Source organism: Coregonus lavaretus (assembly GCF_964263955.1).
Source record: "Coregonus lavaretus genome assembly, chromosome: 2".
Taxonomy (NCBI): Eukaryota; Metazoa; Chordata; class Actinopteri; order Salmoniformes; family Salmonidae; genus Coregonus; species Coregonus lavaretus.
Window position 1 is genome coordinate 52,174,169 of NC_139989.1, and position 26,564 is coordinate 52,200,732.

The following is a 26,564-nucleotide window of genomic DNA, read 5'->3' on the forward strand; positions in this document are numbered from 1 at the left end:
CCTCCATGATGGTCTCATTTAATTCAAACACACATTCATCGCTTTGTTTGTTAGGAATTTCACACCCAGCTCAAGCTACTTGTGAAAAGGCACGGGGGCTTCCTCCCGGCAATGGATTAAACGGGGCATTTGATGCAGGAAACCTTGCTCTTTAAACTCAGTAGGGAGGGCTCTGTCTGTCGGTCTGTCTGTCTGTCTGTCTGTCTGTCTGGAGCCGCTCAGTAGAGAACACTGATAGGGTTGGACCAAAGCATGTGGGGAATGTCAATACCACAGTGTAGCAGCAGAGAGTACAAACCAGGCCTGACCAGGTCCATACATACACTGTCCATGTCAACCGTCATACCTGACATTCATGGTCATTATACATTTGAATGTATATTTGTTTTACTAGACATCATAGTCCAGATCACGTCTATGTTTTCTCTGGCATCCAGAAAGGTTAGGGAGCTTAGATGGAAGGACTGTCTGACCAGGCATGTGGGGGACCTAACTGGGAAAGATGGGCCTTTATGGAGGGGAGGAGGTGGGCGAGCACATGACCACAATCACGGAAAGGGAACTGACACAGCAAATGGTAGTAGCCTTTAAGTTAATAGGCTGCTAGTTAATGGAATTAATTATTTGCTAGTTAATCAAGATAATGGTATGTTAGTTCATTTAGTTAATTGGCTGTGAGTCATGTACCTCTTTATCTTCCCTTTGGAACATTAAATATTCAGTGGTAACAGAATGGGCTGACACACATTATTACTGTGTCTCAGGAAGCTCCTCCATGTAGCTTAATCTATGGCTATACTCAGCAGAATATATTCTTTTTCAGCACTTCTCCAAACTCTTTCAAGGTCAATGCTGCTCCCCCATGGAGAGATAGAGGGACTGATTGATAATGATCATTATCACCATGGTGATGTAGCCTACAAAATGCTCTAAACAGCTTTATCGGAGCTCAGACATCACCTCCGACAGCGTACACACAGCGGATGGAATGTGTGAGTGAGACGTGCCTGTTCCTACCTGTCCGTTCCTTCCTTCCTGTCTGTGATAAGGACCTGCCACATGTACTCCACCCCTCACCCATTACTCACCTCCCATCAGCCCTGCAAAGACCGGCGGCCATGACAGGTGAGGCGGGCCTCGGAGGAGCCGCCTAGGACCCAGAGTTATAGAAAATAATGAGTGTGATTGATGAGCCTGGGGCAGCAGGCAGCGAATGTGGTCGTTCCTCTCACATGCCCGCTCCCCTCCACTCAGAGTGACAGCAGGAACAGAAATGTACCTGAGATAGACGGACTGTGACAGAGGGAGGGCTAGACGCCACATTCTACATTCTGCACGTGTGGGAAAGCGAGAAACGGACGGGGTAAAAGAGAGGGGAAAAAAGAGAGAGAGGGAGGGAATGCAATTAAATCAGTATTCAGTGAGAACATGACCTAAAGGCAACTTGCAACTTCCTCTTTTATTTAGTCTCTCGGACATGCAGACTGCTCTTTGTGACCCCACTGAGTACAGCCTTCAGGGGAGGGAATAGAACTAACACTTTAGCAGGCAGTGTACCACTGTAGAAATGATCTAAACTAAGAGACACATCTCTATGTGCTGCACTGTACCGAAAACAATGCATACTGTAAAGTATGTAAGTAGGATAATGTTGTCAGGGCTGTGGGGTAGGCTGGGCTGGACTGGCCTGAGTTGGTCCGTTGTGGGTAGAGTTGGGCTGTTCTGGGCTGTGAGGAGCCATTGGTGCTGATGCTGAGGCCTGATCATGCTGCCAAGCTCCAGTTTAAGATGATGGATCACCCCTGGCTGCTTATTTACCTTTATGTTTCAGCAGAGTCAGGGGCGGACTGCTCTCCACCACATCCACATACTCTTCTATTTGGCTAGCATTACCCATGACCTAATATGCATTCTGTCACTTCACTATAAGGGCGGGAACGTGACTATCAAGATGAGATACATCGTTCTAATTCAGAAATTCCGTTTATATTGGAAGGAAAATATGTAAAGTTGACAGTTCTTCTTAACGGGCAGCTTTCACGTAAGATACAAAAAATAATATATAGGCTAATACAGTTGCAGAGAGGACATAGAGGAAATAATGCACGCTCTAGAATGCCCTTCAAGCCAATCAGAAACGAGTATTCAACAATGTCATGGTATAAAGTGAGTTTGTTTCATAGGGGATTCAAATAGGTAAGATCATTGAATTTGTGGCAGCAGTCCATCTACAGGCAGCATGTTAATGGGTGAGGTCATTCAGCAGAGGTGAGGGCAGTGCTCTGTGCATGGCCTCCCCCGTGTAAAGTCAATTAAGCCTGGGGATGGAGCGCTGCTCTCAGGTCATGGGTCACCGGGGATCTGGCACCAATCATAGCCTGGATTGAATTCCCATCCGGCCGGGATCATTTCCACTCAGGAGAGGGATCTTCTTTATAAGTCTCTCTCTCTCTCTCTCTCTCTCTCTCTCTCTCTCTCTCTCTCTCTCTCTCTCTCTCTCTCTCTCTCTCTCTCTCTCCTCTCCTCTCTCTCTCTCTCTCTCTCTCTCTCTCTCTCTCTCTCTCTCTCTCTCGGCTCGCTCTCTCTCTCTCTCTCTCTCTCTCTCTCTCTCTCTCTCTCTCTCTCTCTCTCTCTCTCTCTCTCACTCTCTCACTCTCTCTCTCTCTCTCTCTCACTCTCTCTCCATGAACATAAATATCAGGCTGGCAGCAACAACAGCTATCTTTTGTGTCCTGTCACCAACCTTCCACACTAAACATGCTCTCTCGTAAAATAAATACATGTATTTAATTTATACTTATTTTATCGACTGGAATGGTAAATTACATTTGGATTGGGTGATATATCCCATTCCACAAAATTCACAACACATCACATAAAAGGTGACATTTGTTTAATGTGCATGAATTATGTTTGGACATGGGGAAGTTTTGTAGTTTCACAGTGCTAACTTGGCTCTGACTCCCGAGTGGCGCAGTGGTCTAAGGCACTGCATTGTAGTTCTAGCTGTGCCACTAGAGATCCTGGTCAAGTCCAGGCTCTGTTGCAGCCGGCCGCGACCGGGAGGAACCCATGGGCGGTGCACAATTGGTCCAGCGTCGTCCAAGGTAGGGGAGGTTTGGCCGGCAGGGATGTGGGTTCATTTCCCACGGGGGGCCAGTATGAAAAAAAAACAAAAAACTTATGCATTCACTAACTGTAAGTCGCTCTGGATAAGAGTGTCTGCTAAATGACTAAAATAAAATAAAATTAAAAAGTAAAACAAAGAGGAGGGCAATGCCATGCGTGCGTATGGCGCCCAGGGGTTTGTTAGTGTGGCTGAAGCCTTCCACAGTGACAGGTAGCCTAGCCTTGCCTAGTGCTTATAGCCGCACTCTCTCTCTCTGAATTATTCATCTTCACAACAGAACCACTTAAAATGCTGCAGCGTCGAGACGGAGGAAAAGTGCACACCTTGCAACTCAAAGGCCTTTTTCACACACTTTACTCCTCTCTGTATCCCTCTCCCTCTCTCTCTCATTTATTCTCTCTCTCTCTCTCTCTCTCTCTCTCTCTCTCTCTCTCTCTCTCTCGTGCTGCTTTGGTTTACCATGAAAAGCCAGTTAAATTCACCCATTATGGAAATCGATTTGGTGAACAATAACAGCACATCACAATGGACTGCTTATGGAAATGGAATGTAAACTTTAAGCTTGGTGCCCCTCGCTGAGTAAGAAGAACTGATAAAACCAGTTGGCTGGCTCTTAACGCTTCAAATTTTAATTTACTCTTTCCACTTTTTCCCCTGCCTGCCAGCAACATAAATGGGATGAGTGAGATAGGTGGCTTATTCTATCACAGAGATATACAGGAGGATCCAGTTATGTGTAATACTGTACCGTAAGTAAGAATGAATACAAGCTTTTTCTCCTCTGGTTGTGTGAATAGGATTGCTGAAGTGCTATACTGTGTGAATATATGACAGGGTAGTCAATAGAAATACATGAGCATACATTTTGAATGAGTTGGGGTCAGCATTCACGAGACTGCCTTGGCCTTTGCTTGTTTAGCATTGAACGCTCGTTGTGTCCTGGTTGTTTATTTTCAAATTTTTCACAAACAGAAACCATTCTGCTTTTATCAAAGTGAATCGATTGAAATAGTGTAAAACATGCAGCATTGTAACAGAGGTAAACATCATTGTAGATATGGCAGACAGACAACATGGCGAGGCGTTGGCTGGCCATCAGCAGATATAGATGGAAGTGAAGGGAAGTGAAGGGAATGGGGAAGGAGAGGGGGGCGTAGAGCGTGACTGGACTTCCTCTTCCTGAGTACCGTCTCCACGGCGACCCCATCAGCTGAACTAAGAATTTTACTGTACCCTGCGATTACATCTACACCCCTGACTAATAAACTAATCAAAAAAATCTAAACTAATTGAGAGGTCATATAGATACGCCCTGCACTTCAGAGGACTGTGGTGGCACAGACAGGGACAGGAGGAGATAAACAGTAGAGCGATGGGGAAGAAACGACAGAATAAAGAAAAGATAGCGTCCGTCTGAGAGAGATAATCCGTCATTGTGTTGGCATGGGGATCGACGGAGAGCCACTTGGCAAGCAGAGATAACGAAATTGGATGAAGTTCAGTCAAAAAACATAAAAATAAATTCTTATTTGTATTTTGTGTGTGTGCAGAGATGGGCAGTATTTATGTTACATGTATTTTAAATGCGTATTTAATTACTTCTGAACTACAATCGGAAAGTATTCAGACACCTTGACTTATTTCCACATTTTGTTACGTTACAGCCTTATTCTAAAATGGATTCAATCGTTTTTTTCCCTCATCAATCTACACACAATACCCCATAATGACAAAGCAAAAACAGGTTTTTAGACATTTTTGTGTAAAAAAAACAACTGAAATATCACATTTTCATAAGTATTCAGACCCTTTACTCAATACTTTGTTGAAGCACCTTTGGCAGCGATTACAGCCTCGAGTCTTCTTGGGTATGATGGTACAAGCTTGGCACACCTGTATTTGGGGAGTTTCTCCCATTCTTCTCTGCAGATCCTCTCAAGCTCTGTCAGGTTGGATGGGGAGCGTTGCTGCACAGCTATTTTCAGGTCTCTCCAGAGATGTTTGAACGGGTTGAAGTCCGGGCTCTGGATGGGCCACTCAAGGACATTCAGAGACTTGTCCCGAAGCCACTGCTGCGTTGTCTTGGCTGTGTGCTTAGGGTCATTGTCCTGTTGGAAGGTGAACCTTCGCCCCAGTCTGAGGTCCTGAGCTCTCTGGAGCATGTTTTCATTAAGGATCTCCCTGTACTTTACTTTAATCTTTCCCTCGATCCTGACTAGTGTCCCAGTCCCTGCATCTAAAAAACATCCCCACAGCATGATGCTGCCACCATCATGCTTCACCGTAGGGATTGTGCCAGGTTTCCTCCAGATGTGACGCTTGGCATTCAGGCCAAAGAGTTCAATCTTGGTTTCATCAGACCAGAGGATCTTGTTTCTCATGGTCTGAGAGTCCTTTAGGTGCCTTTTGGCAAACTCCAAGTGGGCTGTCATGTGCCTTTTACTGAGGAGTGGCTTCTGTCTGGCCAGTCTACCATACAGGCCTGATTGGTGGAGTGCTGCAGAGATGGTTGTCCTTCTGGAAGGTTCTCCCATCTCAACAGAGGAACTCTGGAGCTCTGTCAGAGTGACCATCGGGTTCTTGGTCACCTCCCTGACCAAGGCCCTTCTCCCCCGGTTGCTCAGTTTGGCCAGGTGGCCAGCTCTAGGAAGAGTCTTGGTGGTTCCAAACTTCTTCCAATTAAGAATGATGGAGGCCACTGTGTTCTTGGGGACCTTCAATGTTGCAGACATTTTTTGGTACCCTTCCACAGATCTGTGCCTAGACACAATCCTGTCTCGGAGCTCTACGGACAATTCCTTCGACCTCATGGCTTGGTTTTTGCTCTGACATGCACTGTCAACTGCGGGACCTTATATACAGTGCATTCGGAAAGTATTCAGACCCCTTGACTTTTCCACATTTTGTTACATTACAGCCTTATTCTAAAATGGATAACATTTTGAAATGTTTGGAAAATAATAAATAGTATTTTGTATTTAATTTTGATACATTGTCTTTAGAGTATTTTGTAATGGTAACAAGTTAGTATATTTTCCTATCTGTGTGTGTGTGTGTGTGTGTGTGTGTGTGTGTGTGTGTGTGTGTGTGTGTGTGTGTGTGTGTGTGTGTGTGTGTGTGTGTGCGCGCGTGTGCGTGTGTGTGTAACAAATGAGAATAAGACTTCAGAGTCCGTTCAAATAACAGTTGAAGAAACAAAGCGTAGGCATATTTATCATAAAGCTGTTAGAAATAGTGACAACTAAACACATGAAGTCATTAACCATTCTCGCTATTGTACCCATCACAGCCACAGCACACCACAGGCATTTACATTACATTTACGTCATTTAGCAGACGCTCTTATCCAGAGCGACTTACAAATTGGTGCATTCACCCTATAGCCAGTGGGATAACCACTTCACAATTGTTTTTTATTTTTTAATTATTATTTTTTTTTGGGGGGGGGGGGGGTAGAAGGATTACTTTATCCTATCCCAGGTATTCCTTAAAGAGGTGGGGTTTCAAATGTCTCCGGAAGGTGGTGAGTGACTCCGCTGTCCTGGCGTCGTGAGGGAGCTTGTTCCACCATTGGGGTGCAAGAGCAGCGAACAGTTTTGACTGGGCTGAGCGGGAACTATGCTTCCGCAGAGGAAGGGGAGCCAGCAGGCCAGAGGTGGATGAACGCAATGCCCTCGTTTGGGTGTAGGGACTGATCAGAGCCTGAAGGTACGGAGGCATAATGACTTGTCTCTTTGTAAAGCTTCATTTTGAGATGTCTAACTTTTGTCTTCTGCATTAGCCAGGGACAGGAAGCTCTTCAAACACGGTGGGAAGGTGTCTGTCGTCTGTCTGGCGCTAACTAACAACAACTGACCTTTCATCAAAGCAGAAGGTGGCTCTATGATAGCCGTGTCATCTTTGACTTTACCCTGGGAGAGGCTGGTCGGCATGCAGGCTGGGTCACGGCGTGCCTTACGGCGATGTCGTGCTCCCAGACATTCACACTGTGACTTGCTAATGCTAATGAGTTGTGTTGGGTGGACGAGACGAAGGCAGGTGTCTAATTGGCAGCTCAACTCTGTTCTCCTGCTTAGTGCCCAGACTGCCCTGTGGACGGTGTCAGCTAATGCTATGTTAACATGACAGGGTTTGACTCATGTGACATTTCAAGACCCGGGTTCAATCAACGTCTTAGCGATTCATTTAAAAATATAGTCATGGAGAAAGAGCAACAACAGCATTTCATCACCAAAGACAACTTTGAAGTTTAGTGGCTTGAAGCATGCAATGTCAATAAGACGATCCTAGCCAAACTGATAAAAATAGACAGACGGGGGTGTATGAAGACCCTAACAACAGTCAATGTTTGTAAATCTGTATTGGCTTGTGCATAAGCAACATTGTCATTTACACTGCTTGACTTGGATTGAAATTGCTGCCGGTACTCATTTTGGGTGCCGGTCCTTTTTATATTTAGGTGCAGGAGCTCCACAATACTTTTGAGCTAATATTCTATAAGAGGAACAGGAGCTCAAGCAGTAGAACATTTGAGGTGCCGGTACTCAGCTCGGTGAGCTCCTGCCCAAGTCAAGCACTGATCATTTATTAATAGCAGACAGGGTGGAGCCATTTTGAGAATGCTGATACTTATGGTCAATATTCTAACATCCTGTTTTTCAGAAAAGTAATGGCCTCAGTGCATGAGAACTCTGAGAAGTGTGTCTTTACTTTAGTTTGCTACTTTACAGGTATTGCCTGTAACCGCCCCTTGGCCAGGTACCAAAGTTATTTGATATTTCTGTGGTGGTGTGAGGAGTCATTACTCCCTCCCTCTGACAGAATGACTCGAGGCAAGCAGAGATGGAGAGCATAACTGAGTTGGAGGGAGGGAACAAGATGAAGGAGAGACAGCCGGGTCAGACAACTGTCTGAGGGGTACCAAAATGACAGAATCGCCCTGGCAACTTTTGGTTGGCCCTTCCACTGTAGCATGGCTGATGAGGTGTGATGAGGGCCTAGTGGGATGTTGACCTGGTCCTAGCCCTCCCTGTCATGCATACATCATTACTGTTTCTAGAGAGAGAGACAGAGAGGGTCTGACAAGGAGCTCCAGGGAGAGGATGATGATGATGATGGTGGTCCCTAATAGACAACTTCAGAGGAGGAGAGATCAGAGCACCATTCCTACAGTACCTCTGTAGGGGAGCAGTGCTGGGCAATGCAGATACGCTTTATCTGTGTTACATGCACACACTCACAGAAACTCACAGAAATATCATGAAAGTTTAAATGACCGCTGGGTAATTAAACATAATGTTACCTGCCCAGTTAGGTGGCGAGGGTTCAAAGGGAGCACTTGAGTGTGTGAATGGTTTGGGCTGATGCTTAATAACTCTAATGTAAGCTATAATTAGCAGACAGAGATACTTTAGTCAAATGAACCAAGGTAATGCTGATGACCAAAACAACCTGTTTACTGGGATGCTAGTGCATGTTGAATCCCATTCAATCTGCTTTTTGGTCTGTTAGGTTTGGACCAATATGTTTTGACATTGACAGATGACTGTCTATGTTGGGACATGCTGCTGATGTTGATATTCTCCATTCATGCAGGCTGGGTCCATATTGGTCTCTATACACTCGGGTATTTCTGTCACTATGCTACCAACCGGAGCCATCCCTGATACAGTTAAGCCCAGTCCCAGTCAGAGGCAGACACTGAGACACAGGTACCTGCAAACCAAGAGTGATTGCTCTATGAATATGTATCCCCTGTCTCTGCACTGTGGCTCTGGCAGCTCTTAGCCCCTGATGTATGATCTAGGTAGATTCAGATTAATATCTGTGGAAGGAGGGAGCTGCTCTACTGAGGAGAAGGGGGTGTCTCATACTCCCTTTCTACCCACATCCATCTATGACCATAACACTGTCCACCTGGACAATTACTCATGTCCATAGAAGCACTCATACACTGGTCATGGAAAAGCCCTCCATTAAGAAGACTTATAGTGCCTTCAGAAAGTATTCATACCCCTTGACTTATTCCACATTTTGTTGTGTTACAGCCTGAATTCAAAATGGATTAAATATGTAAAAAAATCTCACCCATCTACACACAATACCCCACAATGACAAAGTGAAAACATGTTTTTAGAAATGTTTGCAAATGTATTGAAAATGAAATACAGAAATGTCTTATTTACATAAGTATTCACACCCAAATAAAATAAAATTGTATTGGTCACATACACATATTTAAAAAAGACAGATGTTAGCAGATGTTATTGCGGGTGTAGCGAAATGCTTGTGTTCCTAGCTCCAACAGTGCTCCCCCGAGGCAATATATGTTAGAATCACCTTTGGCAGTGATTACAGCTTTGAGTCTTTCTGGGTAAGTCTCTAAATGCTTTGCAAACCTGGATTGTACAATATTTGCACATTATTCTTTCAAGAATTATGTCAAGTTGGTTGTTGATCGTTCCTAGACAGCCATTTTCAAATCTTGCCATAGATTTCCAAGCCGATTTAAGTCAAAACTGTAACTGGGCCACTCAGGAACATTCAATGTCGGCTTAAAAAGCAACTCCAGTGTATATTTGGCCTTGTGTTTTAAGTTATTGTCCTGCTGAAAGGTACATTAGTCTCCCAGTGTCTGCTGGAAAGTAGACTGAACCAGGTTTTCCTCTAGGATTTTACCTGTGCTTAGCTCTATTCCATTTATTTGTATCTTAAAAAACTCCCTAGTCCTTGCCGATGACAAGCATACCCATAACATAATGCAGCCACCACCATGCTTGAAAATATGAAGAGTGGTACTCAGTGATGTGTTGTGTTGGATTTGCCCCAAACATAACGTTTGTATTCAGTACATAAAGTTAATTTCTTTGCCACGTTTTTTGCAATTTTACTTTAGTGCATTATAGTAAACATGCATGTTTTGGAATATTTTTACGCTGTACAGGCTTCCTTCTTTTCACTCTGTCATTTAGGTTAGTATATTGTGGAGTAACTACAATGTTGTTGATCCATCCTCAGTTTTCTCCTATCACAGCCATTAAACTCTGTAACGGTTTTAAAGTCACCATTGGCCTCATGGTGAAATCCCTGAGCGGTTTCCTTCTTCTCCGGCAACTGAGTTAGGAAGAACGCCTGTATCTTTGTAGTGACTGGGTGTATTGATACACCATTCAAACTTCACCATGCTCAAACAGATATTCAATGTCTGCTTTTTTTTATACCCATCTACCAATAGGTGCCCTTCTTTGCGAGGCATTGGAAAATCTCCCTGGTCTTTGTGGTTGAATCTGTGTTTGAAATTCACTGCTCGACTGAGGGACCTTACAGACAATTTTATATGTGGGGTACAGAGATGAGGTAGTCATTCAAAAATCATGTTAAGCACTATTATTGCACAAAGAGTGAGTCCATGCAACTTATTATGTGACTTGTTAAGCAAATTTGTACTCCTGAACTTATTTAGGCTTGCCATAACAAAGGGGTTGAATACTTATTGACATTTCAGCTTTTCATTTTTTATTAATTAATAAATATTTCTATGGTTGTTATGGTGATTATTATTCACGAGCAGGGACCTCCCAACACCCATCTCATTTACATGTTTGCATCTTCTACACACCCGTCTCTAAATAAGCTGCACTGACTCTGCATTTTACGCCAATCTATTATTCATATAAACCACAAAGTCGTTATCTAGCAGTGATGTGACATATAACTGTGCCTATTTGTTTGATTGAATGGGGTGCAAAAGTTCTGTCATTACCTGGAAAAATCAGCGCTTTCACTATGTATTCCTTCTCATAATGGCATCTCAACGGTTTTCCTTGAACTGTTAACAATGTACTGAAAGTGGGGATGGCGAATGCAGGTTTTTCTCCCATGAACTCCATGCCACTAATGGCAGAGTGAGCACTGCTTTTAAGTGATTACAGGGGAAAGTGCCCATGCTTTTTTCAAGTCTCTGCCACTACTTTTCTTTATGGCCTAATCTGACCCTACTTTACCCAATATAGGAGCTGAAAAGTGCTTTCTCCTCCTGACCGGAGCAGAGTGCAGCTGCAGAAAGCCTGTTATTAGCTGTCCTTCAGAGAACCAGGGCTCTAGCTTTTAATGCTTCTGCTCATCCAGCCACTTGGGAGGGAGGAGGAAGGGAGGGGAACAACAGCCACATGCTCCATTACACTGAAATGATAGGATTTATCTCCGACGTGGCCCACTGCCGTGCCGTGAAGTGTATGCTCGTAAACAAATTTAAAAAAGCACAAGTTGCCTCTTCCAATTTTTGGTAATCATAGGAGAATGTGTTAGGAGGTTGTTGTGTGCCATTGGGATTGATCATGGATTTCTATCAAGGGCGACCAAGGTACAAATTGACATTTTGTATTCCTAGTCTCCACATGAATCCTTAATACTTAACTTTTGTTCCAGGCTCTGTTGTTGTCATTTGAATTTGCCTGTAGGGTGTTAGAAACATTATCATATCTAGTTCAGCTTTCTGATTTCTTAATGCATTTAGAAGGCTATAAGGACAGTTCTTCCCTAAACCGCCTCAGGGAAGGTCATGGTACCAGTTTATGATTAGTTAATGTATCAGTCCACCACCGTACTCTCCTGATGTCCACCAGCCTGTGTACATAACATGGTCGGTACTAACTTCTGCTCTCTCTCTCTCTCTCTCTCTCTCTCTCTCTCTCTCTCTCTCTCTCTCTCTCTCTCTCTCTCTCTCTCTCTCTCTCTCTCTCTCTCTCTCTCTCTCTCTCTCTCTCTCTCTCTCTGCAGGTGTTCACCAGGTATGGGAAGTGTTATATGTTCAACGCAGCGGAAGAGGGGAAGACGCTGCGGACCACCATGAAGGGAGGGACGGGGAACGGCCTGGAGATTATGCTGGACATCCAGCAGGACGAGTACCTGCCCGTGTGGGGCGACACAGGTAGGCCCAACTACACCATACCTGGCCCTTAACCCCTGACCCTTAACCAGTGCCATATCTCCAGCCAAATCACAATGTATCCATGTGGAGGGTGTTAAATCTGATTATGTGGAGTTGACAACTGGTGTCCCTCAAGGTTATATTCTGTGTCCTGTGCTTTTCACCATTTATATAAATTATGCCCAAAATGTATTGACTTCACAATTTGTTGTTCCTTGTGTAACAAGCCCTGTTAGTTGTTCAGATAGTCTTGTGTAGGAGGGGGCTTGCTGCCTAACCGGCTGGCTGCACAACGAGCCTCATTGAAGGCCTTGCTCACGTCTCAACCTGTGTGGAAGTGCAGACAGGGGAGTTCTTGAAGCACAGCATCAAGCCAAGACATGGGCCCTCTAGCAGATGGAATATTTACTCTCCATATATAGTATCATGTATCATGCAGAGAGCCTGTTATTTCCCCCGATCAATTATCCACATGTTCCTCTCAGATTAGCAGTGGGACACATAGGCTTGTCCTCAGCTGTCCCTTCCCTTACCATCACTGGTGTGTTTAAGTCTGTTGTGATAAGACAGAGGCTAAGTCGCCCCACAGAGGGGCATCTAGCAGCACAGTGAGCGTGTAGAGCTGTTTGTACAGTCTCTTAGGGGGATGGAGGGCCCTGGATGGTGCCCTTGTTTATCTCTCTGTATGTCTGTACGAATTAATTAGCACACAACCAGCTGACTCAGTCCTGCTAGCAGATAGCAGGGGGCTCAGAGCTTCCTCAGAGCTTCCTCCTTGCAGCTTCCTCCTTACAGCTTCCACCTCACAGCTTCCTCTTCACAGAGCAGCAGGGCCTCAGTGCCTTTAGAGACTTAAATCAAGACCATTGGCTCCTAAGCAGAGGCACCGGACACACTGGACACACCGGACACACCAGACACATCGGACATACCGGACACACTGGACACACTGGACACACTGGACACACCGGACACACTGGACATACCGGACACACCGAACACACTGGACACACTGGACATACCGGACACACCGGACACACCGGACACACTGGACACACCGGACACACTGGACATACCGGACACACCGGACACATCGGACACACTGGACACACCGGACACACTGGACACACTGGACATACTGGACATACCGGACACACCGGACACACCGGACACACTGGACACACCGGACACACCGGACAGACCGGACACACCGGACACACCGGACACACCAGACACACTGGACACACCAGACACAGAATAGGGCTCCTACCTCAGCCTTTCTACAATTTCTCTCCCTCTCTCTCTCTCTCCACCCCTCCTCTGACCCTCTCCTCTCTCTCCACCCCTCCTCTCACCCGCTCCTCTCTCTCCACCCCTCCTCTCACCCTCTATTCTCTGTCCGCCCGGCAAAGGCCTGCAGTCAATCAGAGCTGCATCGTCTCCATGGTCAGATTTGTGGCTAACTGCATCCTGGGAGCTTTAGAGGGTAGAGAGGCAGCTTGTTTTGCTGCCATACTGTCATGTCTGGACTCACAGGAGTTAGTTTGTAGTACAGAGGAAGTGGACAGTGGACAGTATCAGGATGGGACCATGGAGGAAGAGGGGGTGTTGACATTTGGCATGGGATGTTTATTGATCTGAAGTATTATTTTTGGTTCCTGGGTATTTTACTGTCAGCTGGGGGCAGTCAGAATCCACAGTTTCCTGGGCTTTAGAAGCCTTTTTAATCCTTGAATATACTACAAGTTTTCATTTCCTGCTGTCCAACAAAAGAGTGATCAAATTAAGATCCTACATCTGTAGTGTAAAGTCATTGTCTTTTTCATTTATATTAATTCGTCTAGATTGATTTTTATTTTATTTATGACAACAATCACTTTACTAGTCATTAATGCACACAACCCAACCCGTTTGCAATTACACCTAACTACAGATGTGCTATCTTAATTTGATCACTCTGTTGTTGCAGAGAATTTTCCTGCCCAGCGTAGGTGTGTGCGTGCGGTGTTTTAGAAATAGATATGCAGTTGCCTAGATACACTGCAACTCACATTGGCATCAGGAGTGCAGAGGACAAACTGATTGCTCGGTGGAAGAAATAATGAGAGCTTTAGATTGTCTCTCTATCATTTCCACTCATACAGTAGCTGTCTTCGAGGGGCTGATCTCTCAAGTGCATCTTAAATATTTGCAAGGTTGTCAAGTGGAATTCAATGACGACTTGTCAAGTGATTAGGACCTCATCGAAGTCATTTTCTCCAACTATTTACTTTTACAAAAATTATAATAATTTTCAGGTGAATTTAAAGAGAGATTTGCTGCAGGTGGAGTGCTAACCTCCAGCTCCACTTCTCCACTGTGTGTCTGATGAAACTCGTTGGCTTCACCCCAAATGGCACCCTATTCCCTGTATGGTGCACTACTTCTGACCAGAGCCCTATGCTCAACAGTAGTGTACTATAAAGGGAATCGGGTGCCATTGCACATGACCTCTGGCTTCTCCAATACCACACACTTTGTTATTGTTCATTGTCCTCAGACAGCAACACATAACATATCTCTGTATGCATAGTGCTGCTATTGATTTCGACCTAAGGTGTCGCCCCAGGGTGCATAATACAGTATCAACACTTATTACAACCACCTTTCACAGTATCGACAGGCTTCCTCTGTTGTTTCCAATCAATGTATTCCTTTTTTTTCCTGTACTTTCTTAAGTCCTTATCGAACACAATGCGATCTTGGCTGTGTTTGTGTGGGATGTTGTATGGATTGTCCCTGTCTGCAAAGGGAGGTCAACTGAAGTTGACATTAGAAAGCGGAAGAGCCAGGCGAGTTTTCTAACTCTTCTCTTGATCTGAAGACTTGTTATCTCATTCTGCTGTTGGGATAACTACTGAATTTTTGCAGGAGTGGGGAGTAAAACACTTAGCATTTCACATCAGACTGTGAGGTTATTACACTGAACAAAAATATAAACGCAACATGTAAAGTGTTGGCCCATGTTTCATGAGCTGAAATAAAAGATCCCATAAATTGTCCATACACACAAAAAGCTTATTTCTCTCAACTGTTGTGCACAAATTTATTTATATCCCTGTTAGTGAGCCTTTCTCTTTTGCCAAGATAATCCATCCACCTGACATACAGTTGAAGTCGGAAGTTTACATACACCTTAGCCAAATACATTTAAACTCCGTTTTTCACAATTCCTGACATTTAATCCTAGTAAAAATTCCCTGTTTTAGGTCAGTTAGGATCACCACTTTATTTTAAGAATGTGAAATGTCAGAATAATAGTAGAGATAATGATTTATTTCAGCTTTTATTTCTTTCATCACATTCCCAGTGGGTCAGAAGTTTACATACACTCAATTAGTATTTGGTAGCATTGCCTTTAAATTGTTTAACTTGGGTCAAATGTTTTGGGTAGCCTTCCACAAGCTTCCCACAATAAGTTGGGTGCATTTTAGCCCATTCCTCCTGACAGAGCTGGTGTAACTGAGTCAGGTTTGTAGGCCTCCTTGCTTGCACACACTTTTTCAGTTCTGCCCACAAATGTTCTATAGGATTGAGGTCAGGGCTTTGTGATGGCCACTCCAATACCTTGAATTTGTTGTCCATAAGCCATTTTGCCACAACTTTGGAAGTATGCTTGGGGTCATTGTCCATTTGGAAGACCCATTTGCAACCAAGCTTTAACTTCCTGACTGATGTCTTGAGATGTTGCTTCACTATATCCACATCATTTTCCTTCCTCATGATGCCTTCTATTTTGTGAAGTGCACCAGTCCCTCCTGCAGCAAAGCACCCCCACAGCATGATGCTGCCACCCCTGTTCTTCACAGTTGTGATGGTGTTCTTCGGCTTGCAAGCCTTCCCCTTTTTCCTCCAAACATAACAATGGTCATTATGGCCAAACAGTTCTATTTTTGTTTCATCAGACCAGAGGACAATTCTCCAAAAAGTACGATCTTTGTCCCCATGTGCAGTTGCAAACCGTAGCCTGGCTTTTTTATGGCGGTTTTGGAGCAGTGGCTTCTTCCTTGCTGAGCGGCCTTTCAGGTTATGTCCATATAGGACTTGTTTTACTGTGGATATAGATACTTTTGGACCTGTTTCCTCCAGCATCTTCACAAGGTCCTTTGCTGTTGTTCTGGGATTTATTTGCACTTTTCGCACCAAAGTATGTTCATCTCTAGGAGACAGAACGCGTCTCCTTCCTGAGCGTTATGATCGATGCGTGGTCCCATGGTGTTTATACTTGCGTACTATTGTTTGTACAGATGAACGTGGTACCTTCAGGCGTTTGGAAATTGCTCCGAAGGATGAACCAGACTTGTGGAGGTCTACAATTTTTCTTCTGAGGTCTTGGCTGATTTCTTTTGATTTTCCCATGATGTCAAGCAAAGAGGCACTGAGATTGAAGGTAGGCCTTGAAATACATCCACAGGTACACCTCCAATTGACTCAAATGATGTCAATTAGCCTATCAGAAGCTTCTAAAGCCATGACATAATTTTCTGGAATTTTCCAAGCTGTTTAAAGGCACAGTCAACTTAGTGTATGTAAACTTCTGACCCACTGGAATTGTGATACAGTGAATTATAACTGAAATAATCTGTCTGTAAACAATTGTTGGAAAATTACTTGTGTCATGCACAAAGTAGATGTCCTAACCGATTTGCCAAAACTATAGTTTGTTAACAAGAAATTTGTGGTGGTTGAAAAACTAGTTTTAATGACTCCAACCTAAATGTATGTAAACTTCCGACTTCAACTGTATCAAGAAGCTGATTAAACGGCATGATCATTACACAGGTGCACCTTGTGCTGTGGAGTGAAAAATAAACACTAAAATGTGCAGTTTTGTCACACAACACAATGCCACAGATGTTTCAAGTTTTGCGGGAGTGTGCAATTGGCATGCTGACTGCAGGAATGTCCACCAGAGCTGTTGCCAGAGAATGTGATGTTAATTTCTCTACCATAAGCCGCCTTCAACGTCGTTTTAGAGAATTTGGCAGTACGTCCAACCGGCCTCACAACTGCAGACCACGTGTAACCATGCCAACAGATGCATATCTGTATTCACAGTCATGTGAAATCCATAGATGAGGGCCTAATTCATTTATTTCCTTATTTGAACTGTAACTCAGTAAAATCTTTGAAATTGTTGCATTTACGTTTATATTTTTGTTCAGTGTAGATTCCACTAGACTAACAGTGTCACACCCTGGCTCTGGGACTCTATATGTTGAGCCAGGGTGTGTTCATTCTATGTGGTTTATTTCTATGTTGGGGGTTCTGGTTTGTTGTTTTCTATGTTTGCCTTAGTGACTCCCAATCAGAGGCAACGAGTGTCAGCTGTTGGCTGGTTGTCTCTGATTGGGAGCCATATTTAACTGTCTGTTTTTCACTTTGTGTTTGTGGGTTTTTGTTCCGTGTTCGGTCATTGTCACCGTGGACGTTACGAGTCGTTTATTGTTTTGTTTCGTGCTTTAATATAATAAAGTAACATGTTCGTTCATCACGCTGCGCATTGGTTTACTTCTCTCCCTGACGATCGTGACAGAAAAACCCACCAAAACTGGACCAAGCAGCGTGTCCAGGAGCCATCGCCAGGGGAATCGCTTGCAGATCTCCGTGGCAACCTCGACTGGGTCCAGCCTTGTAAAGAGCAGAGTGGATGGACTTGGGAACAGTGGAGGAAGAGTCTAGACTGGGTCAAGCCTAATGAAGAGCAGAATGGCTGGAATTGGGGGCAGAAGAGCGAGAGTTGGGCGAGAACGATAGAGGCCTGGCCCACGGGGAGGAGAGACCCCCAGAAAATTTTTAGGGGGGGGCTCACGACGTCGGGGCAGCAGGAGGCCGCGATAGAGCGGTCCAGCGGGTTGGCAGAGGAGGCCGCCAGGTTACGGGGGCCACTGGTCGAAGAGGGGATGGAAGGTAGAGAGGCACGGCGAGAGGTACAGGGGTGTGTTACCAGTCCGGTCCGGCCCGTTCCAGATCCCGGTGTAGGGCCAGTGGTGTGTGTCCCCAGTACGGTCCGGTCTGTTCCTGCTCCCCGCACCAAGTCAGTGGTGCGCTTCGTCAGCCCGGCTTGGCCCGTTCCTGCTCCCCGCACCAAGCCTATGGTGTGCGTCGTCAGCCTGGTAAGGCCCGTTCCTCCTCCACGCACCAAGCCAGTGGTGTGCTTCGTCAGTCCGGTGAAGCCCGTTCCGGCTCCACGCACCAAGCCGGGGGTGCGCATCGTCGGCCCGGTCCGGCCCGTTGCTGCTCCGCGCACCAAGCCAGGGGTGCGAGTCGTCAGTCCGGTGAGGCCCGTTCCGGCTCCACGCACCAAGCCAGGGGTGCGTATCGTCTGCCCGGTCCGGCCCGTCGCTGCTCCACGCACCAAGCCAGGGGTGCGCATCGTCAGCCCGGTCCGGCCCGTTGCTGCTCCACGCACCAAGCCAGGGGTGCGAGTCATCAGTCCGGTGAGGCCCGTTCCGGCTCCACGCACCAAGCCAGGGGTGCGTATCGTCAGCCCGGTCCGGCCCGTTGCTGCTCCACGCACCAACCCAGGGGTGCGCATCGACGGCCAGGTCCGGTCCTTTCCTGCCTCACGCACCAAGCCTGGGGTGCGCGTCGTCAGTCCGGCACAACCCGTGCCTGGGTCATCTGTGCCAAATCAGGTACCGCTTTATTGCTCCCCAACGGAGCTGAAGCTAGCCGCTCCTGCTACGTCCAGGTCAGCTCCAGCCAGCGGGGCCAGACCGGACCAGGGGCGCTATGGGGGGTTTATTGGAGGGTGGTGGGCAAGCCCGGAGCCAGAACCGCCGCCGAGGAGGAGTGCCCACCCAGCCCTCCCCTCCCCTATTTTTCTCTGGTTGAGGCGCGGTCGCAGTCCGCGCCTTTAGGGGAGGGTACTGTCACACCCTGGCTCTGGGACTCTATATGTTGAGCCAGGGTGTGTTCATTCTATGTGGTTTATTTCTATGTTGGGGGTTCTGGTTTGTTGTTTTCTATGTTTGCCTTAGTGACTCCCAATCAGAGGCAACGAGTGTCAGCTGTTGGCTGGTTGTCTCTGATTGGGAGCCATATTTAACTGTCTGTTTTTCACTTTGTGTTTGTGGGTTTTTGTTCCGTGTTCGGTCATTGTCACCGTGGACGTTACGAGTCGTTTATTGTTTTGTTTCGTGCTTTAATATAATAAAGTAACATGTTCGTTCATCACGCTGCGCATTGGTCTACTTCTCTCCCTGACGATCGTGACAAACAGTCATTTAAATGATTTTGTCTATCTTAAATGTTCTTGATCAAACATAGCAGGAGTCATGTAGACCTATCTAAGCATCAAAGCATTAAGATGGGTTATTTATATTTATTAAACAAAGGGAAACACTAGCCTTTGTAATTCATAATGTGCTATGAAAGTAGCCAAGTAGATCTTAGGTGAAGGTTTTGCTTATATAACAGGATTAAGTAGAAATTGTTCCGAGCGATATTATAGAATATCCCCAGGCAGCTCATTTTCTCACCTTTAAAACGATGAAAGTGAATGTTCACTTCCTCCCTCTCACCTACTTCTATTGGCTCTGCTATTTCCATCACCCCACACCTTGTAGAGTCCATGCCCTGACGAATTGAGGCTGTTCTGAGGACAAAAGGGGGTGCAACTCAATATTAGAAAGGTGTTCCTAATGTTTTGTACACTCAGTATATGTGATCGTATACAGCCTCATAGTGATTGAGCTAACATTGATACACACACTCTCATGACTCCATCCTGAAGCGTTGGATACTGTAGCAGTATAGATTAGCCCCGGCATTAGAGTATAGATTAGCCCCGGCATTCATTTGTAACCATGAAAGATGAGTTCTTGACATTGATTTCTCTCTCATCTTTTCACAGATGAGCCAGGACAAATTTATCCACCTCTTTCTCTCTATATAATGCTCCATCCCTTTCTCGCTCCATGTTCTTTCTCCCTGTTCTCTCATCCTGCTATATCTTTCTAATTCTCCTTCTGTCCTCCCTCTGTTCTCTCTCTCTCTCTCTCTCTCTCTCTCTCTCTTTCTTTCTCGCTCTCGCTCTCGCTCTCGCTCTCGCTCTCGCTCTCGCTCTCTCTCTCTATCCTCGCTCCCTCTAACAACCTGTCATCATCACATCTCAGATAGCCACCATGTTAGAAAAAAGAGAAGAGTGGAACTTCAAAAAGAACATAACACATGTTTGAGTTCTTAGGGCAGCATAAAGAGCCCTTCTCTCTCTGCTCTTATTAATTCAGTACTCTCAGGCTTCTGAACAGACTCATGGTGCTGTGAGGACTCACGAAAACAACATGAGGTTGTTTATTCAACAACAGGTCAAACAGCGGGTATGATCCACAGTGGAGTGGAAAATACTCCTCTAATCCCTTTTTAGTGTTTCTTGGAGACAATAAACATTGACCCCTGTTTACATGAATGTCCAAATGATCAATGTTACTCATCACATGCAACATGGAACAGCAGGTGTATTTCTAGAGGGAGGACAGTGTAGTGTCAAACTTGCTGCCTGATCAAACAGAAGTGGCTGGATCAGATACGCTACAGCATGGCAGATTGGCTGGGTAGAGGTGGTGGGGTTCGGGAGCTGTGGTGTATGGCAATTGGCAAACCCTCTGGCTGTGTGGGAGGTGTGTGAGGGGTGGAGGGAGGGAATGTAAGTGAGGGAACAGCAGAAACAAGGTTGACCCTGGGCTATGTGGGAGACGTGAACCCTCGGCAGCAGGGGCCCACACAAGATTAGATATGACTGTGCATATTTGATTTCATACACACATTCATGGACACACACAAATACACACAATCTCTCTTTCTCTCTTTCTCTCTCTCTCTCTCTCTCTCTCTCTCTCTCTCTCTCTCTCTCTCGCTCTCTCTCTCTCGCTCTCTCTCTCTCTCTCTCTCACTCACTCACTCACTCACTCACTCACACACTCACACTCACAGCCCATTTTCTTTCTCTGCCATGACTGATTCTCTTATTCCCCTCTGCTCCGTGATTTCTCATTTCAGCCGGAGATGGAATCACAGTTGACACGCCCTGAGAGGAAGGCAAATGAAATACCACAGTCATTTATTTGGGAAGTCCCACCCAAATACATTATCTGTGGAAACGTTGGTGATAAAAATTATGATGGCGGTACAGATTAGGATTAATTCAATCTAACCTTCAGGGGTTTCACACTTTCTATCTATCCATCTCATTCAGATCAAATCTGGTGATGGTGATTTGTTGTGATAGTGATGGAACTCACATAGCAGTGTATGTTGATGCTCACATAACCCCTGCCCTCTGGTCTCTCCCATCTAAATGAGTATTTCAAAAATAATATACATTTTCCTCATAATGTACATGACACCAACATGATTACCCATCCATCCAACACGCCCCCATCTACATCGACGGGCCGCAGTGGAGAGGGTCAAAAGCTTCAAGTTCCTCAGCATGCACATCACTTAGGACCTGAAATGGTCTCTCCACAGCGACAGTGTGGTGAAGAAGGCGCAACAGCACCTCTTCAACCTCAAGAGGCTAAAGAAATTAAGCTTGGCCCCTTAGACCCTCACAGACTTCTACAGATGCACCATCGAGAGTATTCTGTCGGGCTGTATCACCTCCTGGTATGGCAACTGACCTCCAGGACATCTACAGCACCCGGTGTCACAGGAAGGCCAAGAAGATCATCAAGGACCTCAGCCCCCCGAACCATGGCCTGTTCACTCCGCTACCATCTAGAAGGCGGAGACAGTACAGGTGCATCAAAGCTGGGACGAGAGACTGAAAAACAGCTTCTAACTCCAGGCCATCAGACTGTTAAACAGTCATCACTAGCCGGCCTCCACCTAGTACCCTGCCCTGAATCTTAGACACAGTCACTAGCCGGCTACCTCCCGGTACTCTACCCTACACCTTAGAGACTGCTTCCCTATGTACATAGTCATTGAACAATAGTCTCTTTAATAATGTTTACATATTTTTATTTATTATTTATTTTATTTCACCTTTATTTAACCAGGTAAGCCAGTTGAGAACAAGTTCTCATTTACAACTGCGACCTGGCCAAGATAAAGCAAAGCAGTGCGATAAAAACAACAACACAGAGTTACATATGGGGTAAAAAAACATAAAGTCAAAAAATACAACAGAAAATAAATATACAGTGTGTGCAAATGTAGCAAGTTATGGAGGTAAGGCAATAAATAGGCTATAGTGCAAAATAATTACAATTAGTATTAACTAGGGGTGTAACGATTCGTTTTAACAACGATTCGATTTGTATCACGATTCGTGGTTGTCGATACGATTCAAGGACGATATTGGTTCATTTAGAACGATACGATCCGAAACGATTCAGTGACTTGAAATCGATTCAGTAACCTTTTAGCCAAAAATTCAACCAGTGTGACTGAAATAAATACCTGGATACTGGACAGTGCATGTGAAGTTTCCTAGATTCCTGTTTCTTGTAAGGACCGCAATGGTGGCTTGATAATTTCTCGCTCGACGGCTTCTCCTCTGTCGTCCGCCATGCTATGTTTTGTTGTCTTTGCGCCTTTGCGCTGCTGCTGGCGCGGGGCGATGACGTCATGGATAGGCAGACTGAATCGAGTAATGTTTAAAGCCTTTATCATTAAAAGTGCTAAGAAAAAACATCCATATAAAGTCTGACGTGCTTAAATCCAATGGGTTATTTCCTAGTATCGATACAATCGATTTATTACATTTTAAAACGATGTTAGATTGATATATGTTGTCCAAAAGGCCAACTCGCCGAGCACAGATCGATGTAGTTGGATCATAGGAATATAAATCGATACATCGATGTAGTAGATGGATCGTTACACCCCTAGTATTAACACTGGAATGCTAGATGTGCAAGAGATTATGTGCAAATAGAGATACTGGGGTGCAAAAGAGCAAAATAAATAACAATATAGGGATGAGGTAGTTGGGTGGGCTAATTTCAGATGGGCTGTGTACAGGTGCAGTGATCGGTAAGGTGCTCTGACAACTGATGCTTAAAGTTAGTGAGGGAGATAAGAGTCTCCAGCTTCAGAGATTTTTGCAATTCGTTCCAGTCATTGGCAGCAGAGAACTGGAAGGAATGGCGGCCAAAGGAGGTGTTGGCTTTGGGAATGACCAGTGAGATATACCTGCTGGAGCGCAGACTACGGGTGGGTGCTGCTATGGTGACCAATGAGCTAAGATAAGGCGGGATTTGCCTAGCAGTGATTTATAGATGGCCTGGAGCCAGTGGGTTTGATGACGAACATGTAGTGAGGACCAGCCAACAAGAGCGTACAGGTCACAGTGGTGGGTAGTGTATGGGGCTTTGGAGACAAAACGGATGGCACTGTGATAGACTACATCCAATTTGCTGAGTAGAGTGTTGGAGGCTATTTTGTAAATGACATCGCCAAAGTCAAGGATCGGTAGGATAGTCAGTTTTACGAGGGCATGTTTAGCAGCATGAGTAAAGGAGGCTTTGTTGCGAAATAGGAAGCCGATTCTAGATTTAACTATGGATTGGAGATTCTTAATGTGAGTCTGGAAGGAGAGTTTACAGTCTAACCAGACACCTAGGTATTTGTAGTTGTCCACATACTCTAGGTCAGACCCGTCGAGAGTGGTGATTCTAGTCGGGTGGGCGGGTGCCAGCAGCGTTCGATTGAAGAGCATGCATTTCGTTTTACTAGTGTTTAAGAGCAGTTGGAGGCTACTGAAGGAGTGTTGTATGGCATTGAAGCTCGTTTGGAGGTTAGTTAACACAGTGTCCAATGAAGGGCCAGATGTATACAAAATGGTGTCGTCTGCGTAGAGGTGGATCTGAGAGTCACCAGCAGCAAGAGCGACATCATTGATATACACGGAGAAAAGAGTCGGCCCAATAATTGAACCCTGTGGCACCCCCATAGAGACTGCCATAGGTCCAGACAACAGGCCCTCCGATTTGACACATTGAACTCTATCTGAGAAGTAGTTGGTGAACCAGGCGAGGCAGTCATTTGAGAAACCAAGGCTATTTAGTCTGCCAATAAGAATGTGGTGGTTGACAGAGTCGAAAGCCTTGGCCAGGTCGATGAAGACGGCTGCACACTACTGTCTATTATCGATCGCGGTTATAATATCGTTTAGGACCTTGAGCGTGGCTGAAGTGCACCCATGACCAGCTCAGAAACCGGATTGCATAGCGGAGAAGGTACGGTGGGATTCGAAATGGTCGGTGATCTGTTATACCCAATTCATATGTATATACTGTATTCTAGTAAAGGCTCATCCAAATAACTACTGCTGTACACACCTTTTCTATTCATATACTGTCCATACTGTCTATGCACACCATTTATAAATATATATACACTACCGTTCAAATGTTTGGGGTCACTTAGAAATGTCCTTGTTTTCGAAAGATTTTTAATTTTTTTTAGCCATTAAAATAACTTCAAATTGATCCGAAATACAGTGTAGACATTGTTAATGTTGTAAATGGCTATTGTATCTGGAAACGGCTGATTTTTTATGGAATATCTACAGTGAGGGAAAAAAGTATTTGATCCCCTGCTGATTTTGTATGTTTGCCCACTGACAAAGAAATGATCAGTCTATCATTTTAATGGTAGGTTTATTTGAACAGTAAGAGACAGAATAACAACAAAAAAATCCAGAAGAACGCATGTAAAAAATGTTATAAATTGATTTGCATTTTAATGAGGGAAATAAGTATTTGACCCCCTCTTAATCAGAAAGATTTCTGGCTCCCAGGTGTCTTTTATACAGGTAATGAGCTGAGATTAGGAGCACACTCTTAAAGGGAGAGCTCCTAATCTCAGCTTGTTACCTGTATAAAAGACACCTGCCCACAGAAGCAATCAATCAATCAGATTCCAAACTCGCCACCATGGCCAAGACCAAAGAGCTCTCCAAGGATGTCAGGGACAAGATTGTAGACCTACACAAGGCTGGAATGGGCTACAAGACCATCGCCAAGCAGCTTGGTGAGAAGGTGACAACAGTTGGTGCGATTATTCGCAAATGGAAGAAACACAAAATAACTGTCAATCTCCCTCGATCTCCTTCGGCCTGGGGCTCCATGCAAGATCTCACCTCGTGGAGTTGCAATGATCATGAGAACGGTGAGGAATCAGCCCAGAACTACATGGGAGGATCTTGTCAATGATCTCAAGGCAGCTGGGACCATAGTCACCAAGAAAACAATTGGTAACACACTACGCCGTGAAGGACTGAAATCCTGCAGCGCCCGCAAGGTCCCCCTGCTCAAGAAAGCACATATACATGCCCGTCTGAAGTTTGCCAATGAACATCTGAATGATTCAGAGGAGAACTGGGTGAAAGTGTTGTGGTCAGATGAGACCAAAATGGAGCTCTTTGGCAACAACTCAACTCGCCATGTTTGGAGGAGGAGGATTGCTGCCTATGACCCCAAGAACATCATCCCCACCGTCAAACATGGAGGTGGAAACATTATGCTAAGGGGGTGTTTTTATGCTAAGGGGACAGGACAACTTCACCGCATCAAAGGGACGATGGACGGGGCCATGTACCATCAAATCTTGGGTGAGAACCTCCTTCCCTCAGCCAGGGCATTGAAAATGGGTCGTGGATGGGTATTCCAGCATGACAATGACCCAAAACACACGGCCAAGGCAACAGAGGAGTGGCTCAAGAAGAAGCCCATTAAGGTCCTGGAGTGGCCTAGCCAGTCTCCAGACCTTAATCCCATAGAAAATCTGTGTAGGGAGCTGAAGGTTTGAGTTGCCAAACGTCAGCCTCGAAACCTTAATGACTTGGCGAAGATCAGCAAAGAGGCGTGGGACAAAATCCCTCCTGAGATGTGTGCAAACCGGGTGGCCAACTACAAGAAACGTCTGACCTCTGTGATTGCCAACAAGGGTTTTGCCACCAAGTACTAAGTCATGTTTTGCAGAGGGGTCAAATACTTATTTCCCTCATTAAAATGCAAATCAATTTATAACATTTTTGACATGAGTTTTTCTGGATTTTTTTGTTGTTATTCTGTCTCTCACTGTTCAAATAAACCTTCCATTAAAATTATAGTCTGATCATTTCTTTGTCAGTGGGCAAACGTACGAAATCAGCAGGGGATCAAATACTTTTTTCCCTCACTGTACATAGGCATACAGAGGCCCATTATCAGCAACCATCAGTCCTGTGTTCCAATGGCACGTTGTGTTTGCTAATCCAAGTTTATCATTTTAAAAGGCTAATTGATCATTAGAAAACCATTTTGTAATTATGTTAGCACAGCTGAAAACTGTTGTGCTGATTAAAGAAGCAATAAAACTGGCCTTCTTGAGACTAGTTGAGTATCTGGAGCATCATCAATTGTGGGTTCGATTACAGGCTCAAAATGGCCAGAAACAAATAACTTTCTTCTGACACTCGTCAGTCTATTCTTGTTCTGAGAAATGAAGGCTATTCCATACGAGAAATTG

The 26,564-nt window shown here is 45.1% G+C and overlaps 1 protein-coding gene across 1 annotated transcript in view; it reads left to right on the forward strand.

The window, feature by feature from the left end:
* LOC311138289 (acid-sensing ion channel 2) overlaps positions 1-26,564 on the forward strand; it is a gene marked incomplete at both ends in the record, with an annotated part of 398,974 nt that overhangs the window by 332,357 nt on the left and 40,053 nt on the right. Inside the window, one exon of the mRNA XM_084172970.1 lies at positions 11,909-12,059. Within this exon, the coding sequence (XP_084029096.1) occupies positions 11,909-12,059 (151 nt within the window). The remainder of the gene's footprint in view (positions 1-11,908; positions 12,060-26,564) is intronic.